Source organism: Pteronotus mesoamericanus, unplaced genomic scaffold, assembly GCF_021234165.1.
Source record: "Pteronotus mesoamericanus isolate MK-2021 breed Mesoamerican mustached bat unplaced genomic scaffold, CSHL_Meso_final contig_68, whole genome shotgun sequence".
Lineage (NCBI taxonomy): Eukaryota > Metazoa > Chordata > Mammalia > Chiroptera > Mormoopidae > Pteronotus > Pteronotus mesoamericanus.
In genome coordinates this window covers 31,015,023-31,035,802 of record NW_026555234.1, presented here as the reverse complement: position 1 = coordinate 31,035,802, position 20,780 = coordinate 31,015,023, and the positions used below count along the sequence as shown (strand labels likewise).

General features: G+C 42.6%; 1 protein-coding gene across 1 annotated transcript in view; it reads left to right on the top strand.

The window, feature by feature from the left end:
- Positions 1-20,780, top strand: part of USP46 (ubiquitin specific peptidase 46) — a 56,869-nt gene that overhangs the window by 21,919 nt on the left and 14,170 nt on the right. The window contains exons 2-5 of the mRNA XM_054582158.1: positions 2,224-2,304; positions 4,848-5,061; positions 6,483-6,712; positions 17,470-17,546. Coding sequence (XP_054438133.1) covers positions 2,224-2,304; positions 4,848-5,061; positions 6,483-6,712; positions 17,470-17,546 — 602 coding nt within the window. The remainder of the gene's footprint in view (positions 1-2,223; positions 2,305-4,847; positions 5,062-6,482; positions 6,713-17,469; positions 17,547-20,780) is intronic.

Below are 20,780 nucleotides of genomic sequence, written 5' to 3'. Positions count from 1 at the left end.
GGGATGTAAAGGTGCCGTCTGTGAGTGGGGGTCAGCCAAGACGGGGAGCAAGGAAGGCTTTCGACAGCGCTGGTAGGCACAGGCCAAAGGCAGGCAGCTGTTTTCGTGGGGTGTTTCTCTACACACTGTCCCTTGGGTCACTGGCCTTTGTGTGAGTCATCACCCCCTCTTCTCCAACTCCCCCTTCAATGGGAGGATATTTTAAAAAACAGGTAGAAAAAAGCAGACTCAACTGAATAATTCCCAGGAAGCAAAAAGCGTGGGTTAACTGGAATATATGGCTGGCTCATAAAGAAAGATTTAATGAGGTCCGTCTCCATGTGTTCTGCTTGTATATCTGACATTCCTTCTGGGCTCTAAGCCGTACGTCCTAACGTAGCTTCACAAATGGCCATGGGTGTGTGTTTAATATGCATTACTTACATGGATCTACGGTTCAGGGGTAGCTTTATTGAAAATTTTTAGTGATTTTTATCTATACCATAAAATTTTGCTGCATTATGATAAGTATTATTTTTAAAAACTCAGCCTTGTAGAATGGGTTGCTTTACTGTGAAGGCGATGAAAGCTGCACACGTGCACACACACGAAAAGGCAATGAAGCCGCTGTGCGCACAGAAGACCCGTGAATTCAGAGTGTCAGGTGAAGGGTAAAGGAATGATTGGTGGACCAGTATGTGGACCTAGAAAACAAGGGAAAACAGGATGTTAAGATAAGGGGATGGAATGTGCTGTTTCTGCTGTGGTTCTCTGCATAGAATTGGGCTCTTTTGTATGTAACGGTGCTTATTGACACGTGACCGTTTTGACTGGTTCTCAGCCCACTTTTCGGCTCCTTTTTCCTGTGACAGGAGAGGCTCATTGTATCAGTCCAGAATAAGTAGCAGCAGCAGATTTTTAAAAAATATATAAAATTAACAGTCTCTTTTTCTTTTTAAAACACTTGTCCCCTAATTCTTTGAGCTTCCGTGAGCTGTGAGTCTTCCATGACAGATGGGGAACACGGCAGGCCTGCAGGACAGAGCCACCAGGCACAGGGCACCCGGTCCTACCTGCCCCGCACTCCTTACCTCCTCGGATGGAACTTTGGTCACTTTTCCTAAGCCCAGCAGACTCAGTCAGGCCCTGGGGAGGGATGATAAGCAACAAGGTATTGCCAGTGCACCCTGGCCCTTAGTGGGGCTCAGGAAATGGTTTTGTTTGATAGGATTGCTCTGCATGGCATTTGGGTAAGATCTTGGGCTCCCAAGTCTGACTCCCAAGTTCAAGTCCCACCTCTGCCACTGAGGTCCTTGGACAGATTCTTAACCCTCCTGAGCCTTATGTTTCTGTCTGTTAAGTGGGATTATAACAGTACTTACCTGATAGGACTGTAGAGAGAATAAATAGCACAGTCCCTGGCACATGGTAGGACTTCCCCGTAACAATTATTTGTGTTGGAATGGTCCGCATGGCTTACCAGTTTGATGCATTTGGGAACTGTTAGGTTTTAAATTGTATTTCTCCATTATCTACAATATTCCCTGGACATTTCACTTTCTCAGTAAGGTCTTCTCTGACCACCGTATTTAAAGCTGCACCTACCTCCCTTCTACTACCCCCTCCACCGTTCCTCTCCTTCTCCCCATACGCCCTGGAGCCCTGACCCTCATTACCTACTTTATTTTTCTCCAGTGTGAATACCTTCTGTCCAGTGTACTTGCTTTTTGTGTCTGCATCCACTAAACTGTGAACTCCACGAGAGCAGGCATCGTGTCTGCTTTGTTTGCTGTTCTTTTGCAAGAGCCTGGAATGGTGCCCGGCACGTAATAGGTGTGTGATAAATATATCAGAATGAAGAAATTGACTTTCAAAGTGATGGAATGATTCTGTACACCCCTGAATACTATTGAAGCTGCCGCCCCTATCTGAGCTTGGAATGTTCTCTTCAGAAGCCCCTCAGAAGCTCTTGATGTTCGGTTGCCCGCCGGCTTGTCTCAAACCTCCTGTCCTGGCAGAAGATAAATGAAGCCAGGTAGAACAGGTTTGGGGATGATTAAGCTGGATGAGGAGAGGCTTTACGGCTGGTTTACTTCTGACACCTTTTCTTTCAGCAGAACGTTACCAGCATGACCAAACACCCGGGTGCCCAGGGGAGGTGCTGTCTCAAGTGGCCTCTCAGGATCATTTTACTTCCTTGTCTATTTCACATGCAGCAGAGCTTTTGTTATTTTTCTCTTTCAGGGCACCAATGCCTCTGCTCTGGAAAAAGACATTGGTCCAGAGCAGTTTCCAATCAATGAACACTACTTCGGATTGGTCAACGTAAGTATTTAAAACATGTATTATTTTCATCAACTATTTTAGAGTACTTGAAGCAACTCTGCTGCCATTTTCATCAATAATATTTAGATCATTGTTCATGCTCTTTAGTTACTAGAAGTGGCAAATGTTAGGGGAGGGGGAAATTTAGCCCAGTTTTTGAACGTAGGAGTTGTCTCAGAAAGAAGGGTTTAATTACTGCATTATTGGGGCAGGTTCTCCTTTTTTTCTGCCTGTATTTTAAAGGATTTCCTTTATACGCATAACTTTCAGAGGGGATTTTATCAGTTCCTGTAGCCAAATCTTCTTTTATGTGTTCTTGCTTTACCCGCTGGATCAATAAAGGCCCCTCTGGTGATCTTGTGTCAGTGTGCATCAGTGCAGTCAGTGTTAAAAGTGTTACCAACTCACCCCAGTAACTGTTTAACAGTAAAACTCGGTGGTGGTACCTGAAGCAGGGGCGGGCTGTGGGAGGGGCCAGTATATCTCAAAATTCCTGGACCTCATTTCACCTGCACTCAGCAATACCTCCGTTCTGTAGTGGCCAGATTTACCAGGCTCTGCTTCTGGGATAAGTTACGACCAGGTAGTAAGGCAGCAGCACCCACCGCCTTCGTGAGTGCTCTTCCCCACCTGATGCTTTCTCTCTGAGGCGGAGCTTTCAGAGACATCAAGTGTTAACTCATAAGCCCTTTGTTTTCTGGAACAGGAGCTCTGAGCATAATCAGGTGTGATAGGTCGTGATTTCCACTGGGGAGGCTGGAAATATTCTCCGCAAGTGGATGCTGCCTGTGATATAATGGAGAGAGTATTGCCTTCCAAGTAATACAGACCTAACTAAGTCTGAGTGCTGCCTATTCTCCTCACTAGCTGTGTGACCTTGGGCAAGTCACTTGACCTCTCTGATCCTCCTTTTCCCCATCTGTACCTCTTGGCCTATAGAGAAGGATCAGTCCAAGCTCCTAATTCAAGACCTTGACCCAAGGCTGAGGTCCACTGTGGACGCTTGGAAAATGTTAGTTTCTTTTTTTCCCCAGGAGCTGTCCACTGGATGAAGGCCAAGTGCTGCTGAAGGGTATTTGGGTAAAGGCAAGACATTGTGTAAAAGAGGAAAGAATGGAAGGAGGAAGCCTCCCACACTGGAATGTAGGGCATTGTGCTGACGAAATACTGACTTCTAATTGTAATGCAGATTTTTCCCAGTCCTTGTGCCTAGGCCTCAGCTTAAGCTCTAAGAAGATAGCTATCCAAGTCTGGGAGTTCTGCCCTGGCTAAGGAAAACAGAAATGCAGGCTTTGGGGGAAAAAGAAGTAAGGCCACCTCCTAGTTTGTGGGAACGTTGTGAGGTCTAAGTTTATTAATAGCTTTATGTGCACTTTGAATGGTAATTCATGAAAATTCCAGCTTTTCTTTAAAAAGAGATTTGTCTCCTATTACATAATTGTGTCCAACTAGATTAAAATATGTAAAAAACGGGAAACATCCTATCCTCGCATACATTAGAAATGTCACGGTAAGTGTGGCAGAGTGTTTGTCTGGCTCCTGGGTGAATGGCGCGCAGGCCGGCCACCAGTCCCGAGGAGACGCTCGTGTTCTGTTTTAAGTCTTACACAATATTTTGATATCATTGATGTTAATCTTGTTATTTCCTTAGTCTTTTTTCATTTCACTGTGTAGCAGAAATTCTAAAGTGATCGTCTCCGCTCTGTTCTTCCACAGAGTTGGTTTTCCAATCAGTAAAAACCAGTGAGGGGATGACTTTTTTGGCCTTTAATCATCATTGGAGTGTCTGTGGTGTCTGAGAGCACAAAATATTTCTATGCAGGCCCTCATCTGATTGTAGGGGACCAGGCACTGAGTGGAAATGGATTGCCCTCTCGGCAGAAGCAAGATGGAGGGTAATTTAGGCCTCGCGAGGAAGGGAGCTGGGGGCAGGCCTGGAGGAGGCCTCTCCGCCTCCAGTGCCCTGGCGGGAGCGCAGAAACGTGGTCCGAGGCCAGTGGGCAGGGACGCTAGGATGTTGAAGGAGAAAAACTAGAACAAGTCTCTGTTCCAGGAAGGTATTTCATCAGAGCAAGTAGTTCCTAGTCCCTGGATTTCTTTTTGATCTGGATTTTTATTTTCGCCATCAGGGGAGTTTGGATGTGATGCTATGTGGTGCCTTTTATTTAGCCAGCTGCCTTTCTGGGTCTTCAGATTGTGCGTGCGTGCGTGCGTACGTGCGCTTTTTTTTTTTTAAAGCACCAGAAGGTCTCATTAGATTTTTTTATTTTTTTTAATCCAGGCAGAGTTCTTATTATCATTTCAGAGATGCTGGTGGGCTAGAGAGGCACCAGGCTTATGTCAACTTGTACTCATTTCCCTGCTGACAAGCTAGTTGCCTGTGTTTTGAGTGGTTTACTAGTTTTCTGACCTGGGGAGCAGGACTCTGATACCGGGACATCCAGGCCGGTTCGCAGAGGCTGGGCTTCTCGCTCTCCCAGCCTGGTCCAGAGGTGGCCTGTCCCCAGACCGTGATTTGAAGCATACCTGTTGTCCTTTGGCAGTTCGGGAACACGTGCTACTGTAACTCCGTGCTTCAGGCATTGTACTTCTGCCGGCCGTTCCGTGAGAATGTGCTGGCATACAAGGCCCAGCAAAAAAAGAAGGAAAACCTGCTGACGTGCCTGGCAGACCTTTTCCACAGCATTGCCACGCAGAAGAAGAAGGTTGGTGTGATCCCACCAAAGAAGTTCATTTCAAGGCTGAGAAAGGAGAATGGTGAGTAGTGTGGAGACAAATGTGTTTAAGAGTCTGAAATAAGGAAAATTGGCAGCTCATGTCTCCTCAGAATGAATCTTTTCTTTCCCCAGGGAAATAGCATGGCCAACTACTCAAATGTAATTTTTTAATGATATTTCTCCTTTTCCACTTAGTATACATAAAACAAAACTGGATAAAAAATATGCTTAAAAATTCAGATTTATTATCTCAGTTCGGAATTGTCTTTTTATTTGCTTCACAGTTGGAAGGGGTTTTGTTCCTGGATAGATCACTGTAAGAGGGAAAATTGCCCAAGGCAGCCTTCTAAGCAGGACACTGATTGGAAGAAATAGGTTGATGCAGTAATTGAATAAAATAGTACTATTTTAGGAACTTGTCATAAGTGATTAAAGTAAATGCATATTATTTAATCAGAGCCTCTATTTTAAAAATAATACCTATGATTTTTATTTGCCTAAGATAATTGAAAAATATTAAATTGATAGCCTTTATATGATTAAAATGTCCTGCTGTCACCTGATTTTTTCCTTCTTTTTCTATCTTTTTTTTTTTTTTTTTTTTGGAGGAAGCAGTGGCAGTAGAAACTAGGTTATTCCCAAAGTTTTGCATTGGTAATTCTTATGACTATAAAAATCCTTGGTATTTGTGTTATCCTAGATTTCAGCCTTACTCCACCAGATTTGCAGTTAATCAGATGTTTGTTTTATAAAGTCTCATTTAATTGGATTGCTGTCTTTAAAAGTTGTTGCAGTTTACACAGAGCAGAATAAAAATAATCTGAGAAGGAAGCAGAACGCTCCCAAGTCTCCTTGTGAACGTGATTAATAATGAAGCCTCACAGCTGCAGGCACCCGAGGTGGTTTGTCCGTGTGGCAGAGGGCACAGTGGGCTTCTGGAAGCGTTTGTGTTTGGTTTCAGAGCGCTATCCGATGGATGCATTTTCACAGATAGCCCTCCTCTCCCTTATGTGCTTCATTTAAGCGGCCTGCAGGCTGGTCCAGGATTTAATATGATCTCTGGGAAGAGACCCCAGTTGCTCTGGATAAATTACAGAATATAAATAATTGATCGTTGATGGTCCCATCATATTAAGTATTGATATTTTGTCAGGGAAAATTATCAAGATATTTCTGGTATTTTTCTTCTCTTTTTGTAGAATAAAAACATTTTGGTGGCTTTTTATTTTACCGAATGACTTTAGGGAAATACAGGAAATTTAGTTCTTCGCGGGTGGCAAAAAATGGAAATGACCAAAAATTCTTTTCAAACTTACCTATTGAAGTTGCAAAATAGAGATGACCATATTCCGTACCTGCCCATCCTTTCGATATAAAAACTGAAGAGTGGCATGTAAAACCGAGCATGTTCATGTGCTTTTCAAGAATCAGAGATTGAAATAATGGCCTTCTCCTTTCCAGATCTCTTTGATAACTACATGCAGCAGGACGCTCACGAATTTTTAAATTATTTGCTAAACACTATTGCGGACATCCTGCAGGAAGAGAAGAAACAGGAGAAACAAAATGGGAAGTTAAAAAATGGCAACATGAACGAACCTGCAGAGAATAATAAACCAGAACTCACCTGGGTCCATGAGATTTTTCAGGGAACGCTCACCAATGAAACGCGATGCTTGAACTGTGAAACTGTAAGCATTGTTCGGGCTCTCGTGTAATTTGCTTGCGCCTACGTGTACAGGCCATGCTGTGTGTGAGTGCGACGTGGTATCATGTTGTGGTATCTGGCAGTTAGTTGTCTTCACTATATGCAGACAATTCGATTTATATATGTAGCCTCAGGTGCAAACTTTTGGAAGCGTGTCTCCATCTAAGATGTTCCAACTGGCTAAAGTAGAGTGATGAGGGTGCTTCTCAACAACCGGCTGGCTTTGCATCTTGGGTGAATTTTAGGGTCCACAAATTGAACTGTCAAGCTGGACGTCCACCTAGCAATCTTGAATAGATTTTGGTTACAAGGAGGCCATGTATGACTTAGACCATCTCCCCTACTTGCAGGAAATCAGTAGTGTGGTATGGTGAACGGGAAGTCAGAAGAGACAGCCTTGAATCCCGATTCTACCGCAGTGATTTGGGCATTTAGGCAAGTCCCTTACATCGCTGTTGTGAGGGCTGGCTGGGCTCGTGTTTGGATGAGCCTGACACATGGTAGACACTGTTGGTTCAACTTGAAGACATGAGCTCCAGAATATGGTTCAGGATGTCATGTTTGCTTGGTACATTTGCTCTAATTCTATGTGTGGCCACATGATATGGTAGTTAGAACCCAGCTCTAGCCCTGGCCGGCGTGGCTCAGCTGGTTGAGCATCGTCCGACAAAGCCAAGAGTTGCAGGGTTTGATTCCCAGTCAGGACACATGCCTGGGTTGCAGGCCTGTTTGGGGTGTGTGTGAGAGGCAACTGATCTCTCAAACCTCGATGTTTCTCTCCCTCTCTTCCTCCCTACCTTTCCTTCTCTCTAAAATAAATAAGTAAAATCTTTCAAAAAATAAAAAAGAACCCAGCTCTAGAGTGAGACGGCGAGTTTGTGTGTTGGTGCAGCCACTCAGTCGCTATGGGACTCCGTGCGTATTATTCCACCTCTCTGTCTTCAGCTCCTCTGTAAATGGGGGGCGATGAGAGTGCCGATCTCAGAGGGTTGCTCAAGGACTAAGTGAGTTAACATTTGTAAAACACTTAGAATCAGGCTCCGCACATAGGAAGTTGTATGCAGCTGTTATTGCTTATAATTACTAACAACACAGGAAGTCTGTGGGTTCATCAGGGGTCTCAGAGTTTCTTGACATTGTATGAAAATTCTGTAGGAGTGCGCTTTGTCTTCTAGGGCGGGAGGCAGTATCTTTCCTCAGATTCTGCCAAGGGGCTCTGCCCTGAAAGTGGGCAAGACACATGGATTTAAGTGGAAGGCTCTCCAATTTTTGACAGTTTCTTCTGTCCTTTTAAACAGTTTTGGAATCAATTTCCTGATTTGTTCATTGTAGAAAAATTAGGAAACATAGCTCAGCAGAAGAAACTAAGGTTACCAGTAATCTCCCCATCCAGAGTTAATAAATTTATAACATTTTCTGAAAATTGTGACCACATTAGCCCAGAGATAACCACTTGCACATTTTGAAATATATCCCGCCAAAACATCTTCACATACTTATCTATCTAGAGATCTTTCCTTCTTCTCTTTTTCCTTCTGTACCTTTGTACTTTATATTCCAGTAAAATTGGAATGAACACAGAATCAGAATAGCATGCTAAACCCCGTGTGTGTATTACTCAGGATCAGTGACTAACACATTGGTCTGTCTTGTTCATCTCTTGTTCCACACGCCCTCCCCCATCACCAACCTGGTCTGTTTTTAAGCCAATCTCAGATAACGTATCATTTCACTTTTCGTTTCTTTATTACTTTGTTCTGTATTCCAAAAAGGTAAATCTGTTTATTCAAAACATAAGTACTATTACTTTTCAAAATAATTCCTTTAAATCATTATTCACTCACTGTTCAAGTTTGCTGGAAACCTTTTCATTTCATATATAGATTTTTAGCAGTTGCTTAATTCAAATTAGGATACATACATGGTCCACACATTGCACTTGGTCAGTCTATGTCTTAATCTATATCTAGCTTTCCTTGCAATTTATTTGCTGAAGAAATCAGGTTATTTGTCTGGTAGAGTTTCCCATATTCTGGACCCACCTGCGGAGCTGTTTAACACGTGTAGTGAATGGCAGTATGTTCTTACCATCCCACTCTTCGTTTTTATTTAACACACCTATTTTGTATTTCTTTTTCTCTCTTGCCTTTTTTTGGATCAATGAAATGTTTTGTTTTGTTTCAGTCTTTGAAAGAAACATGTTACTAAATCTCCCTTCCAGTGCTCTCTGCAGCTTTTCAGGAAGGCTCAGATGAGAGACTCGGTTTTATTTGTAGTGTTTTTTTTTTCTTTTTTTTTTTGTCTGTGAACAGGGCATTTGATCCCAACAGATGCAAATAGGGCATCCCAAATATTTGTATTGAAAAAGCTATTACCTAGTCTGTTATTTCCTGTAGGGTCACCATAGATGGGAAGCCTGCGCCCAAAGAGTTCTCCAAAAATGTTGGGCAAAATTGTAGAGTTTGTGATAATGGGATTCCAACCATTTATATTCGGTTTGTGGAAGTGAATGGGAGTGTGTGGGCATGTCTTTCTGGAGGACATCGCTCAGATTTGTCCTTCCATGTGTTCCTCCCTGAAATGATTACTAGATGATTAGAGGCAAGAATGTTCTGTTCCCTGGAGTTTCTTGGACAATCACCTCCATCTTCTTAAACCCTTGAACTGAACAGGATCCTAGGAATCACCTAATCTTTTCTCGCTGTGCCCGAGTCCCTTCTGTGTCATCGTAGCCAGTTGGTCACCAGCATCCACTGGACCCTGTCCAGAGACAAGCAACTCAATCTCCTGCGATGCATTCCATTTTTAGAAAGCTCTCATTGTTGGAAAGTGCTCTACTTTCTAAGAAAATCCATAACCTGCAGGCTTTTTTTTTTCTTTCTGTTCTGTCAAATGTTGAGGACTTCGTGTAAAAGACCACTTAGCGTTACAGCTTTCCCTCACAGGATGAGAAGCCAGGCCCCTTGGAGCGCTGTCCCCTGCACAGGGCAGGCAGCCTTTGGACCGCGCTGCAGTCGGAATGGCCAAGATCCACGTCTGTGCAGTCTTGCAGTGGGATGAAACTGCCCCAGGTCCCGAGCAGCTAATTAGCCCCCCGGAGGGCCTTGCTATTGTAGCTGCCTGGCTGCTAGTTCCTCCAATTGTGGAACACTCCCTGTGCCAGCCTTCATGCTTTCAGAAAAGAGTATTTTTTTTTTTTTTCTGGGTCTCACCCTCTGTAAATGTTGCTTGTGATTGTAGTACAAATGTCAACTGTGAGATTTATGGAGACAAACAGTTTCCTTCTGCAAAAAATGTGGAGAGACCATTTTAAGGGGCTGATTCGGCACTGACGTTCCTGGATGGGCTTGAGCGGGACACTTCAGGAGGGAGGCGCGGGGGTCCCCGCGGAGCAGCCTCGGCACGCCCTTGCTGGTGCTGCACTTGGTTCATAAGATTTGCAGGGCCATTTGGAGCTTAATTTTGTTGTTGTTGTCAATTTTCCCCCTTTCCATTTAAACTGAGTTTTCACTCTGCAAACCTGTGGTTTTCCATGATTCTCGGTGGCCTTAAGACACGTTTCTGTCTGTTACTGAGCCAAAGATTGTCTAAAGAACTGCTTTATTAAGTACCAGTGGTGTATCGCTCCTTCTTGCTTTGTCTGCAGGAGTTAAAATTGATCCATTAGGGTGTCCAACCCATGGCCTGTGGGCTGCCTGCAGCCCAGAGTGGCTATGAATGCGGCCCAACACAAAAGTCATACATTTACTTAAAACCTTTATTTTGCTCATCAGTTTTTGTTAGTGTTTGTGTATTAAATGTGTGGCCCAAAACAACTCTTTTTCTTCCAGTGTGGCACAGAGACGCCAAAGGGTTGGATGCCTGGGCTTCTGAGCCCTTACAAAAGAGGAGTGGGGTGGGCGGTGTGGCCAGATGTGATTCTCTGAGCCTGGGATTCAGGTGGCCTGTAGTTGCCACTTATGCTATGGCTACCTTTAGGCACCACTTTAAGCCAGCATTTTTCAGTTCCTGGCTGAACAGCATGGGGCTCCTGCCTGGTCACCTTTTTTACTAGTTAAGGAGTCTCCAGATTTACTTAGAAGCATATAGGAATATGATTTTAATGACTCGGTAACTTAGAGAAGCTCATGATTTATATGTATGCTCTAGAAATTAATTTTATTCTAGTAATTGATTTGTAATTACTAGTTTAAGAAGAAGAGCAAGTAGGGTCTCTCCCCCGACCCTTTGTAAACTGTGAAGTTTTCGGGGAGCGCTATGCCCGGAATGAGGGGGAGAAGAAAGGAGAATAAGATGTAGCCTGGACTTGCTGAGAGTATTGGAGTCTTAGTGATAGATATGTTTCCGTGGAGACAAGCTGTATTTTCACTTAGACCAGAATGAGATCCTTGTGTGTGGGAAGAAAATGGTTTTATTTTCTGGCAGCTTTCTGGGAAGAGAGAAAGGAAGAAAAAAATTGCCTGATCACTCATTCCTTTTGACTCTGTCAATCTGGGCAGGGTGGAGAGAAAGCCAGGTGGGAGGGTTTGCCGCCGTGTTTTGACCTCTCCAGCACAGCTGACCCACCTGAGCAGTACCCTCACTCAATTCTGGAAGCAGTTTGCATTGAGAATTGAGAAAGTTACAGTAACTTTATCCAGTTAGTTACTTAGATTTGTACCTTTCCCCTCCCCTCCTAAAACAACTAAGAGGAGAAAAAGCTTTCCATCTAAGGAGAGACAATGTTTCTTTATGTTTTTTTTTCTTTCCCAGTTACAAGCGTTCCGGTAGAACCTGATCCTTGCTATCGAAATTATGTATGATTTCAGCTGGCTGTAATGCTCTTTTTTCCCCTGGAGAAGGGCCATTTGGATCTAGAAAATGTTTTGCTAATTAAACAAACATACCTGTGGATTATTTTAAGAAAAGAGAATGTATAAAAAGAAAATCATTCAGTTCTGTCACCCAGATGTTTCTTTGGGCATTTAGATAGCTTTCGTTTTGTTTAGCCTTTTGTTATTTATTCATTCATTTAGTAAATTTTTATTGGGTACCTACTAAATGCTGAAAATTATTCTAGCTGTATAGCAGTTAGAACAAACAGAAAATATAGTCCCTGCTCTATTGTTTATTAATATATACATTTAAAGCTACAAATTTTCCTTTAAGCACTGCTTTAGCTGCATCTCCCAAATTTTGATGTGTTGTCAAAGGTTCAAAATATTTTCTAATTTTTTCTAGCAGTTTTTTTCTTTGATCCATGCATCACTTAGAACTTTGCTGTTTAATTTTCAAATATTTGAGATTTTCTTAGATATCTTAATGTTACTGATTTAGAATTTCATTGCAGTTAGGGAATATATTCTGTATGGTTTCAATCTTTGTAAATTTCTCGTGACGTGTTTCGAATCCTAACACATAGTCTGTCCTCTTAAATGAACTTGAAAACAGGGTGTCTCTAACTTGGGACTTAACACCTAAGATCAGGTAATTCTTTGTTGTGGGGTGCTGCCCTGTGCATTGTAGGTTGTTTAGCAGCATTTCTGATTCCTGCCTGCTAGACACCAGTAGCATTCTGTGACATCACAACAAAAATGTCTCTAGACATTGCCAGATATTTCCTGGAAGGCTCTTGCCCTTGCTGAGAACCACTGAGTTGAAAAGAATGTATGTTTTGCAGTTGTTGGACATAGTATTCTGTAACTGTCAATAGGCCGTGGTGGCTGATAGAGTTATTCAGATCTTCTTCGTTATTCTGAATCCCCCTCCATCCTTACTTTTTCTATCCGTTGCTGAGAGAGAGGTGGTAACTCTCTAACTACGATTGTGGGATTGTTTTATTTCTCCCTCTAATTCTGTTGGGTTTTGCTTTGTGAAGTTTTTCCTTTTAAAAACGACTTTAAGTTATAATTTATATGTCATAAATGTATGCATTCAGTGATTTTTTAAAAAGGAATTTGATGAGTTGTGCAAGTATCGTCAAAGTCCATTTTTAAAACATTTTCATCATACCAATAAGATCCCTTGTGTCTGGCAGTTCATCTCCGTTGCAAGCCCCAGGCTGCCACTGAGCTGCTTTCCGTCTTTAGCTATTTGCCTTTTTGGACATTTCATATGAATGGAATCATGCAATATGTGGCTTTTTGAGTCTGATTTCTTTTACTTACGTAACGTTTTTGAGATTCATTTGAATTGTAGCATATGGTTGATGCGTATTTATTGGTTAAGAGTGTTCCAGCTTCATGTATTCTTGAGGCTCTGTCATGAAGGGCTCCCATATTTTTACTGTTTTTCTAGTAAATTGAACTAATTATTAGGAAGTACTTTCTTTATTTCTTATAATACTTTTTTCTAAGACCTATCTTATCTGATATTAATATAGCCCACTAAAATTTATGTTACCTCTTTGCATAGTATATCTTTTTCCATCCATTTACTTTCAACCTATCTGTGGCTTTATATTTAAAGTTTAGCTCTTATATAGGACAGCATATAGCCAGCCGGTCATGCTTTGTTAAAAAAAAGTCCATTTTGCATTTTCTGTCTTTTAGTTTTAATGTTTATTGTATTCATGTTTAATATAATTATCAGGTTTGGGACTCCATTTTATTATTGGTTTCCTATTTATTCCCCCCTATGTTTTTTTCTTTTTATTGAATTTATTGGGGTGACACTGGTTAACCAAATTATACGGGTTGCAGGTGCACAATTTGACAACACATCACCTGTACATGGTATTGTGTGTTCGCCACCCAAGTTGAAATCTCCATCCATCACCATTTGTCTCCTCATATCCTCCTTCATCTCCCGTCTCCCTCTAGTTTTGTTGTTGTGTTTCTCCTTCTCTACCTTTTACAAAAATTATTTGAATATTTATGTTGTTTTTTAGTGGTTGCTCTAGACATTACAATATACATTCTTTACTTTTTCCAGTGCACTTACAGTTAATAATATTACTGTTTGATCTAAAACAGAAAGCTTGTAATTGTCTAGGTGCACATTCTGTCTGTCCCCACCCTACCCTGCCCTTTACATTGTAGCTGTTATATGTGTTACTTTTACATATATTAGAAACCCACAGAACAATGTCATAATTTCCGTTCTTGGCGCTATTGTCCTTCTTGAGGATCTGGGCTTCAGTCTGGTATCATTTCTCTTAGGCTTGCAGAACTTTAACATTTCATGTAATACAGTTCTGTTAATAATGCATTCTCTTCATTTTGCCTTCATTCTTGAAGGATATAGTCATGGGATATAATAATTCTGCACTGACAGTTTTTTCTTTTAACACATTAATGAAATGATTCAGCTGTCTTCTGGCCTCCATGATTTCTGAGGGGAGATCAACTTCTAACTGTATCATTCCCTTGCAATGTATTATTCTCCTCTAGGTGTTTTTAAGATTTGCTTTTTACCTTTGGCTTTCAGCAGTCTGACTGTGGTGTACCTTGGCTGGCCTCCTTTGTATTTATCCTTCCTGGTTTTTGTTGAGTGTCTTGAAATCTATAAATGTAGGTCTTCCACCAAATGTAGGAGATATTTAGCCATTTTCTTCCCTATTCTTTCTCCTCTCCTTCTGGGACTCTAATTACAAATGTAATAGTATTTAACAGGCCTCTAAGTATCTGTTAATTTTTATTTAAATCTTTTTTCCTTTAATCTTCTCATTGGGCAGTTTCTGTTGATGCCTCTTGAAGTCCACTCGCTCTTTCCTCTGCTGTCCCCGGTTTGCTATTAAGTTCATCTAGTGCATTGATTTTTCAGTTTTGGAATTTCCTTTTGAGTCTCTTTTGTAAAAACTATTGTTTCTATTTCTCTGCTGAGATTCCTTTTTTGATTCATTGTAAATATATTTTACTTTACTGAAAATAGTTATAATGGCTTCTTTAAAATCCTCCTTTGCTGATTCCAGCATCTGGGTCATCCCAGGATTGGTCTCGGCTGTTTTATTTTAAACGTGGCTTCCATTTTCTTGGTTCCCCACATACTGTAAGTTTAGATTGTGTCTCGGATACTGAGAACGTTACGTTTGAGACTTGGAGTTGTTCTTTTTCTTCAGTGAGTATTGATTTCCTTTAGTTTAGCAGACAGTTACCTTGACTGGACTCAAGCTACGGACTGCATTTCCTGGGCAGCGGCTTGAACCCGGCCCGGCCCTTCGTCCCTGCCCAGGTGGCTTTGACGGTGCTCTGAGATGTGCAGCCAAACCCGTGGGCAGGGAGGCAGAGTTAAGGACACGCTCTGATTTTTTCCTTTCTTCCCAGTGGACACGGTTTCCCAGATTCAGTTTTCTCTCTCCTAGCCCAGAAAGACTTCATTATCCCCCTGCCAACAGACCCCCCACTGAAGGCTGTGAAAACATGAGCTCGTTCTGTGCCCCTCCCTCCTCCGAGTGTGGACCCTCATCTGCCCGTTTATGTTCAGTCTCCAGAGCCTTCAGGTAGTTCAGTTTAAAATGATCAGCGTTTAATGTTTTCTCGAGGGGAGTTGGAATGCCAGGGTCTTATTCATTACTGAAGCCAGTCTTTTGAACTTCCATTTTAGTGTGGTGGAAACAGACAATAAACAAATAAAAATAAAATATTTATTATTGAAGTACAGTAAGTTCTCACCGAACGTCGCCTATGGGCTCTTTGACTTCTAAGTGACACAATGTATAATGGAACCAGTTTTACTATAGGCTGATTGACGTAAGTGAGCTAAGTTCCTGTGGCGTCTCTTCAATGTTATAAGGCAACATGATTGAACGAAACATTATTCAAGGACCTGCTAGAGTTGTACTGGTTATCAGTTGCTTTGTTACAAACCACCCCCAAAATCTGAGACATAATCTACAATGATTTATTACAATTCATGCAACTATGGACTTGGCTGCACTTGTGTGTTTGTCTTTCATCTGGCTCGCCGTGTGTCTGCAGGCCAGCTGGGGCTTGGCTGTGGGCTGGGCTTGGCTGGGTGCCTCCGTGAGAACAGCTCTGCTCCATGGGTCTCTCGCCATCTTCCTGGGAGCGGTGGGCTAGCCTGGGCCAGCCCTCCTCATGGTGATGACAGAAGGGCAGGAGAGCAGTTTCCCAAGCACTCATTCAAGCCCCTGCTCACGACGTGCCTTCTAGCGTTCCGTGGGCCAAAGCAAGTTACACGGCTGAACTCGGAATCTAGTGTTCATGAGATCTGTAAAGTCATGTGGCCACAGAGCTAGTTTAGGCAATGGGGAAGATTTAGGGCCTTTCATGCATTGTACCAAGGCAGTAATAAGTGCCATAAAAAATTAAATTAGGATGATAGAGATAAGGGGTGGGCGTGTGTGTGTGTGTGTGTGTGTGTGTGTGTGAATATACAGGGGTGGGAAAAAGGTTTACAGTTCATATGGAAAATAATACAATAATTAATAAATAATACAAGAATAAACTCTGTTTTGCATACTCACAGCCATAAACCTACTTTTGCCCACCCCTATATATAGGCCTTTTTTATACAAAATTGGAATTAATTTATATAATTATATAGCCAACTCTTTCATTTACTATCATTTACTATGATACCGTAAACTGTTTCCAACTTTTTGACCATTTTAGGCCATTTAAAGTTTTATACCCTTCCATGATTTGTTGAGTGCTTACCTCTTAGAGCACTTTACACATATTATTTATATCATCCTTAAAACAGCCTTGGGAAATGATACTCTTACTGTCTTCACTTTACAGATGAGGAAACTGAGGTATAGAAAGGCTACGTCGCTGGCCATAAGTCATCCCCCATAGAAGGGGCAGAGATAGGATACGGAGTTGGACAATCTGTCTCAATACTCATTCTTGTGTATACTTATGAAAGATTGTATTTATATCTCTGAATATTTCTTTAGATAATTTCCTAGCAGTGGAGTATTGGGTCATAGGGTAATTTTCACACTTAAAGGAGAGTACTATTTTCATCTTATTGCCAATTGGCTGAGCACCTCAAGGTTGTTGCAGGAATAATTCGTCCACCCCTCTCCAAGACACTAAAATGTGGGGCTTGCTGGGGAACTGCTGGAGCACCAACACTGACTCTGTGAGCTTCAGGAAGCCGGAGACCCCGAGCCGGTGTCGTGGGAGCGGCGAAGGCTGAGAAGTAGCCCGGGCTAGTGGACCAGCTTGGCCCAGGCCCCAGGCCAGCCCCAGGTCCAGTGGTTCTCACAGACAGCACAGGGCTCTGTGAACAACGACCACCTCTTGTATCAAAGGACAGCTGTGTGTATCGTTAATGTGACTCCCCCACTCATGGCACATTAGGCTCCTTGGCCCCGTGCACAGTTCAAATGACCAGGCACAGGAAGAATGGAGTAATTTCAAGAGACTGGCAGAAAGTGCAGGCAACTGAATGAAGGGGTGACCACCTGAGTAGTAGGTTTTTTAAGTCTCTTGTCCATTTTCTGTTTTCATTTTTATCATTCCGCCAGTCTGAGCTATATATATGGGTATCTGTCTGATCCTTCCTACTTTAGAACAGTGCAGGAAATGACTGGAGAGGAAAAGAAATCTGGTTGAGCTTTAATTATTAAAAGTTCTGAATCAAAGCTGGGATAGAGATATGATTAAGTTGAAAATTTGGGATTTTCTGTAGATTGGGTTGTTTTCAAGGTAAGTCTGATTGCCAGCGAATATACACAAAGGCACACGCAACTTTTACTGCAGTTGTGGTTGTTGGTTCCCTGTAAGTGTTCAGGGCACTAGGCCTGTTGTTTATTTTGTGTCTAATACTTTTTTTCTTTTTTTGCTTTAGGTTAGTAGCAAAGATGAAGATTTTCTTGATCTTTCTGTCGATGTGGAGCAGAATACATCTATTACCCACTGTCTACGGTAACCTCCTGAATTTTGACTGTGCTCTAAGCTTTTGATCAGGCTAGAAAATAACTGGGGGAAGAAATAGCCTGTATTCTTCAGGAAATAATCTTTCTTTCTGTTAAACCAATATAATCCTATTTTCTACTCCTTTTCCGAGAAAGATTAAAAATAAGTATATGTGGTCTGGAGAAGAGTCCTGCTAAGAAAAGAGAGGATCAAGGGGAAGCCATTAGTCATTAAGTTTAAAAATAAGTTTTTAATCTTGAATACCGATGTATTAAAGAGGCTTTCCTCTCTCTCTCTCTCTCTCTCTCTCTCTCTCTCTCACACACACACGCAATCAATTACACGATTAGGTTAATAAATGCTATAGATGCCTGCCATTCCTTTCTTTTTCTAAGGTAATCTAGTCTATCATGCACTTTTGAGCTGAGAACTATTGAGGAAATTGCCTTTTCCTCAAACTTCCAGCATTGTATGGAGATCATTCATGGGAAAGATTTTCTCCTCATTAGGGTTGAAGGTAGGTGAGGAGCCCGGAGTATAAGAACAGTACATGCCCAGGATAACTATCGGTATTGTATATATAAACTGTGCTCAAAATTGATATAAAGACATGGTTTCCTGTTCCCCTCCTCACTACCTTTTTCTTTTCCTGTTTTCAACAAGAGGTTGTGAGTGCTTATGATTAGCCTGGCCCTGTTCTGGACACTGGAAATAGAGGACTGAGCACCAGATGCACATCTCGTAGCATTTACTTTCGGTGGGGTCCACAGACAGTGATCGGTGCTTTAAAGGAAATTAAAGGGGTCTAAAGAGTGAGGTGCCAGGGCAGACCAGTGGTCAGGCAGGTCTCCTATTGCTTAGGGTGCTGCAGCTCAGAGACACTTCATAGTCTCGTAACAAGGCACTATTGGTTTTTATCAGAGGAGTAGAGTAACAGAATTTTCTTTCTGGAGTGTAGGTGACCTGGAACATTTTAGAAGATGTAGATTAAAGGGACTTGCTATGGCAGTTGACTGTAAGAAAGTCATCTTTCAGGGTGAAGGCACCAACTCCAAAAGTGGAAGAGCTTGGTGTATCTGGGTATAATAAATTGTGAGACCTGGGGGCTGATTGCCCTCCCCTTTCCCAGGAACCTGACCCCCCCAACCCTTGCCTCAGCATTGCACTGATAGGCTGATAGTTACCTCAGCACTTCCTGTTGGTTTGACACATCAGCCTTGGTCTCCAAATGCCTTGAGTCCAGGGGTCTAGGACAAGTTTGTTATCTCTTTGTTTACAAAGTGTTTCATAGGCCGCAGTGGCCTCTCTCTCTTCTGAATGGCTCCATTTATGGTGGAGGTTCCTAATCTTCCTGTGAGAAGAAGCCATTTTTTATTTCCCCAAGGTTTCGTGATCTTAGGGAATAGAAACCGGTGAGGATGTGCTGAAGTTAGTCGCAGGCGAGGGGACGGGATTTGTCCCTGCGCCTTCTTGAGAAGGGGAGCTGGGAAGCATTTGGAGTTAGGGGGGTTGACTGTTTCCCCTCCCTTCTAAGCACGGAAGTCTGGGCTGTTCCAGAGGGCAGATGGCGATGGCCTTAGCTATGAGCCCAACCAGGAAAAGTGTTAATGGTTAGTTAAAATCTTAACCTTTGGGAGCCATGTTATAAAGAAATGTAACCCAGATTTATGGTGCCTTTTTTTTTTTTTTACTGGAGAAATGTGTTTATTGGCCATGCGAATGTGAAGGCAGGCTAGAGGCACTAGGAGGTGTTAAAGCTGGGGAGGGGGTGAGTATGCACTGGCCTCGTAATCCTTTTTAAACAACCTGAAGTTCTCACCTGCTGGGACTGTCCAGGCTGGCATTCCTGCAGTGCCTGCCCATCCCCATTTCATCCCATCCTGAAACTAGACCGCGACCGGCTTACTATCCATCCCTCCTCTACACCCAACGCCACACCTCCCCAACGCAGAGAGCGCCCGCCGGTGCTGTCGTTCATCACTGAGGGTCCCGTGATGGGGGTGGCGGCCTTGCGGCCTCCCCCGAGAGAGGGTGTGCAGGAGAAGAGCCCAGGGAGCAAGTGGTGCCAGTGGCCCCGTTAGCTCTTCCACCTGAGACAAAAGATGAAGGATTATGATCTCTTTTGACCTTTTCCATGGCTTAATTGGGCTTGGGTTCTTGAAGGACTTGTTTTAAAATTAGAATACTGAAGTTTCTTCTGTAACATCGTGTCTGCAGATCTCTTCTGATGTGATATTTTTATCTCTCAGTCGATGGTGAAAAAAGTTAAAAAAGTCAGGCTAAAATTGTGGGATTTAAATGTCAGATTTCTGCCACCTCCTTCCAGAACGGTTTTCGGTGATCAGTTACAATGTGTGTTCAGTGAACTTTTGTCCCAGAGGAATGATAATACAGAAGGTAGTCAAAGTCAGAATGCAGGATCCGTGGTGTCTCTGAGCCATAGTTCTGACATTTCGAATCTTAGTGCTGTTGCTTAGGCTCAGTGAGCCGTCTGTATCATAGGAGAGTACTGAGTAGAAAAGTTAAGGTATGGCCTCAGGCAAAAACTTAAAATACTCGAACTTTATCTCAGTTATCCTTACTGGCCTTTTGGTATTTTGGGCTTATTGCTTGAGCGCCTCAGTCCCCCTGCCCTGTGGCTCCTTCTCGGAAGCTTGCCCTGGGCCTCCCACAGCTCCGCCCCGAGACCCCGCGCCTCCTCTCTGCCTCCCTCTGATGGAAAGCTCTCACTCCTGTGCCAGTGCCAGGAGGAAAGTAGCCTTTTAACTCTCCCAAAATTCTATTTCAAAAGTTCATCTTATTTTTTTTTAAATTCCTTTTCTACTTATTTTGTGGAACTTCTTTCATGCACAAAGTTCATGTACATCCCATCCCCTCTCCATGAGTTTTTCTGTTCTGTTTTTCTGACCTGTGTTTTGGTGTTGGTTGCTGTCATGTGGTATTTTCTAGTATCTGACACATAAGTCTTTCCCATAGATTTCTTTTTTAAATCTTTTTTGATATTCTAGTCCTTAGTCTTTGAACCTTGGCATGTGTCAGAAGCACCGGGGGAAGTTGGTACAAATCGAGGCCCAGACCCCATTCAACTTCAGTCATCCTGGGCCTCTGTTTTTAATGAATTTCCTGGGTGCTTCTGACACCACCAAAGTTTAAGAACCACAGCTTTAGGTCTTGGCCACTCAAAGAAGGGCTCAGGGACGAGTGCCATTGATATCACCTGGCATCTCATTAGACCTGCAGTGT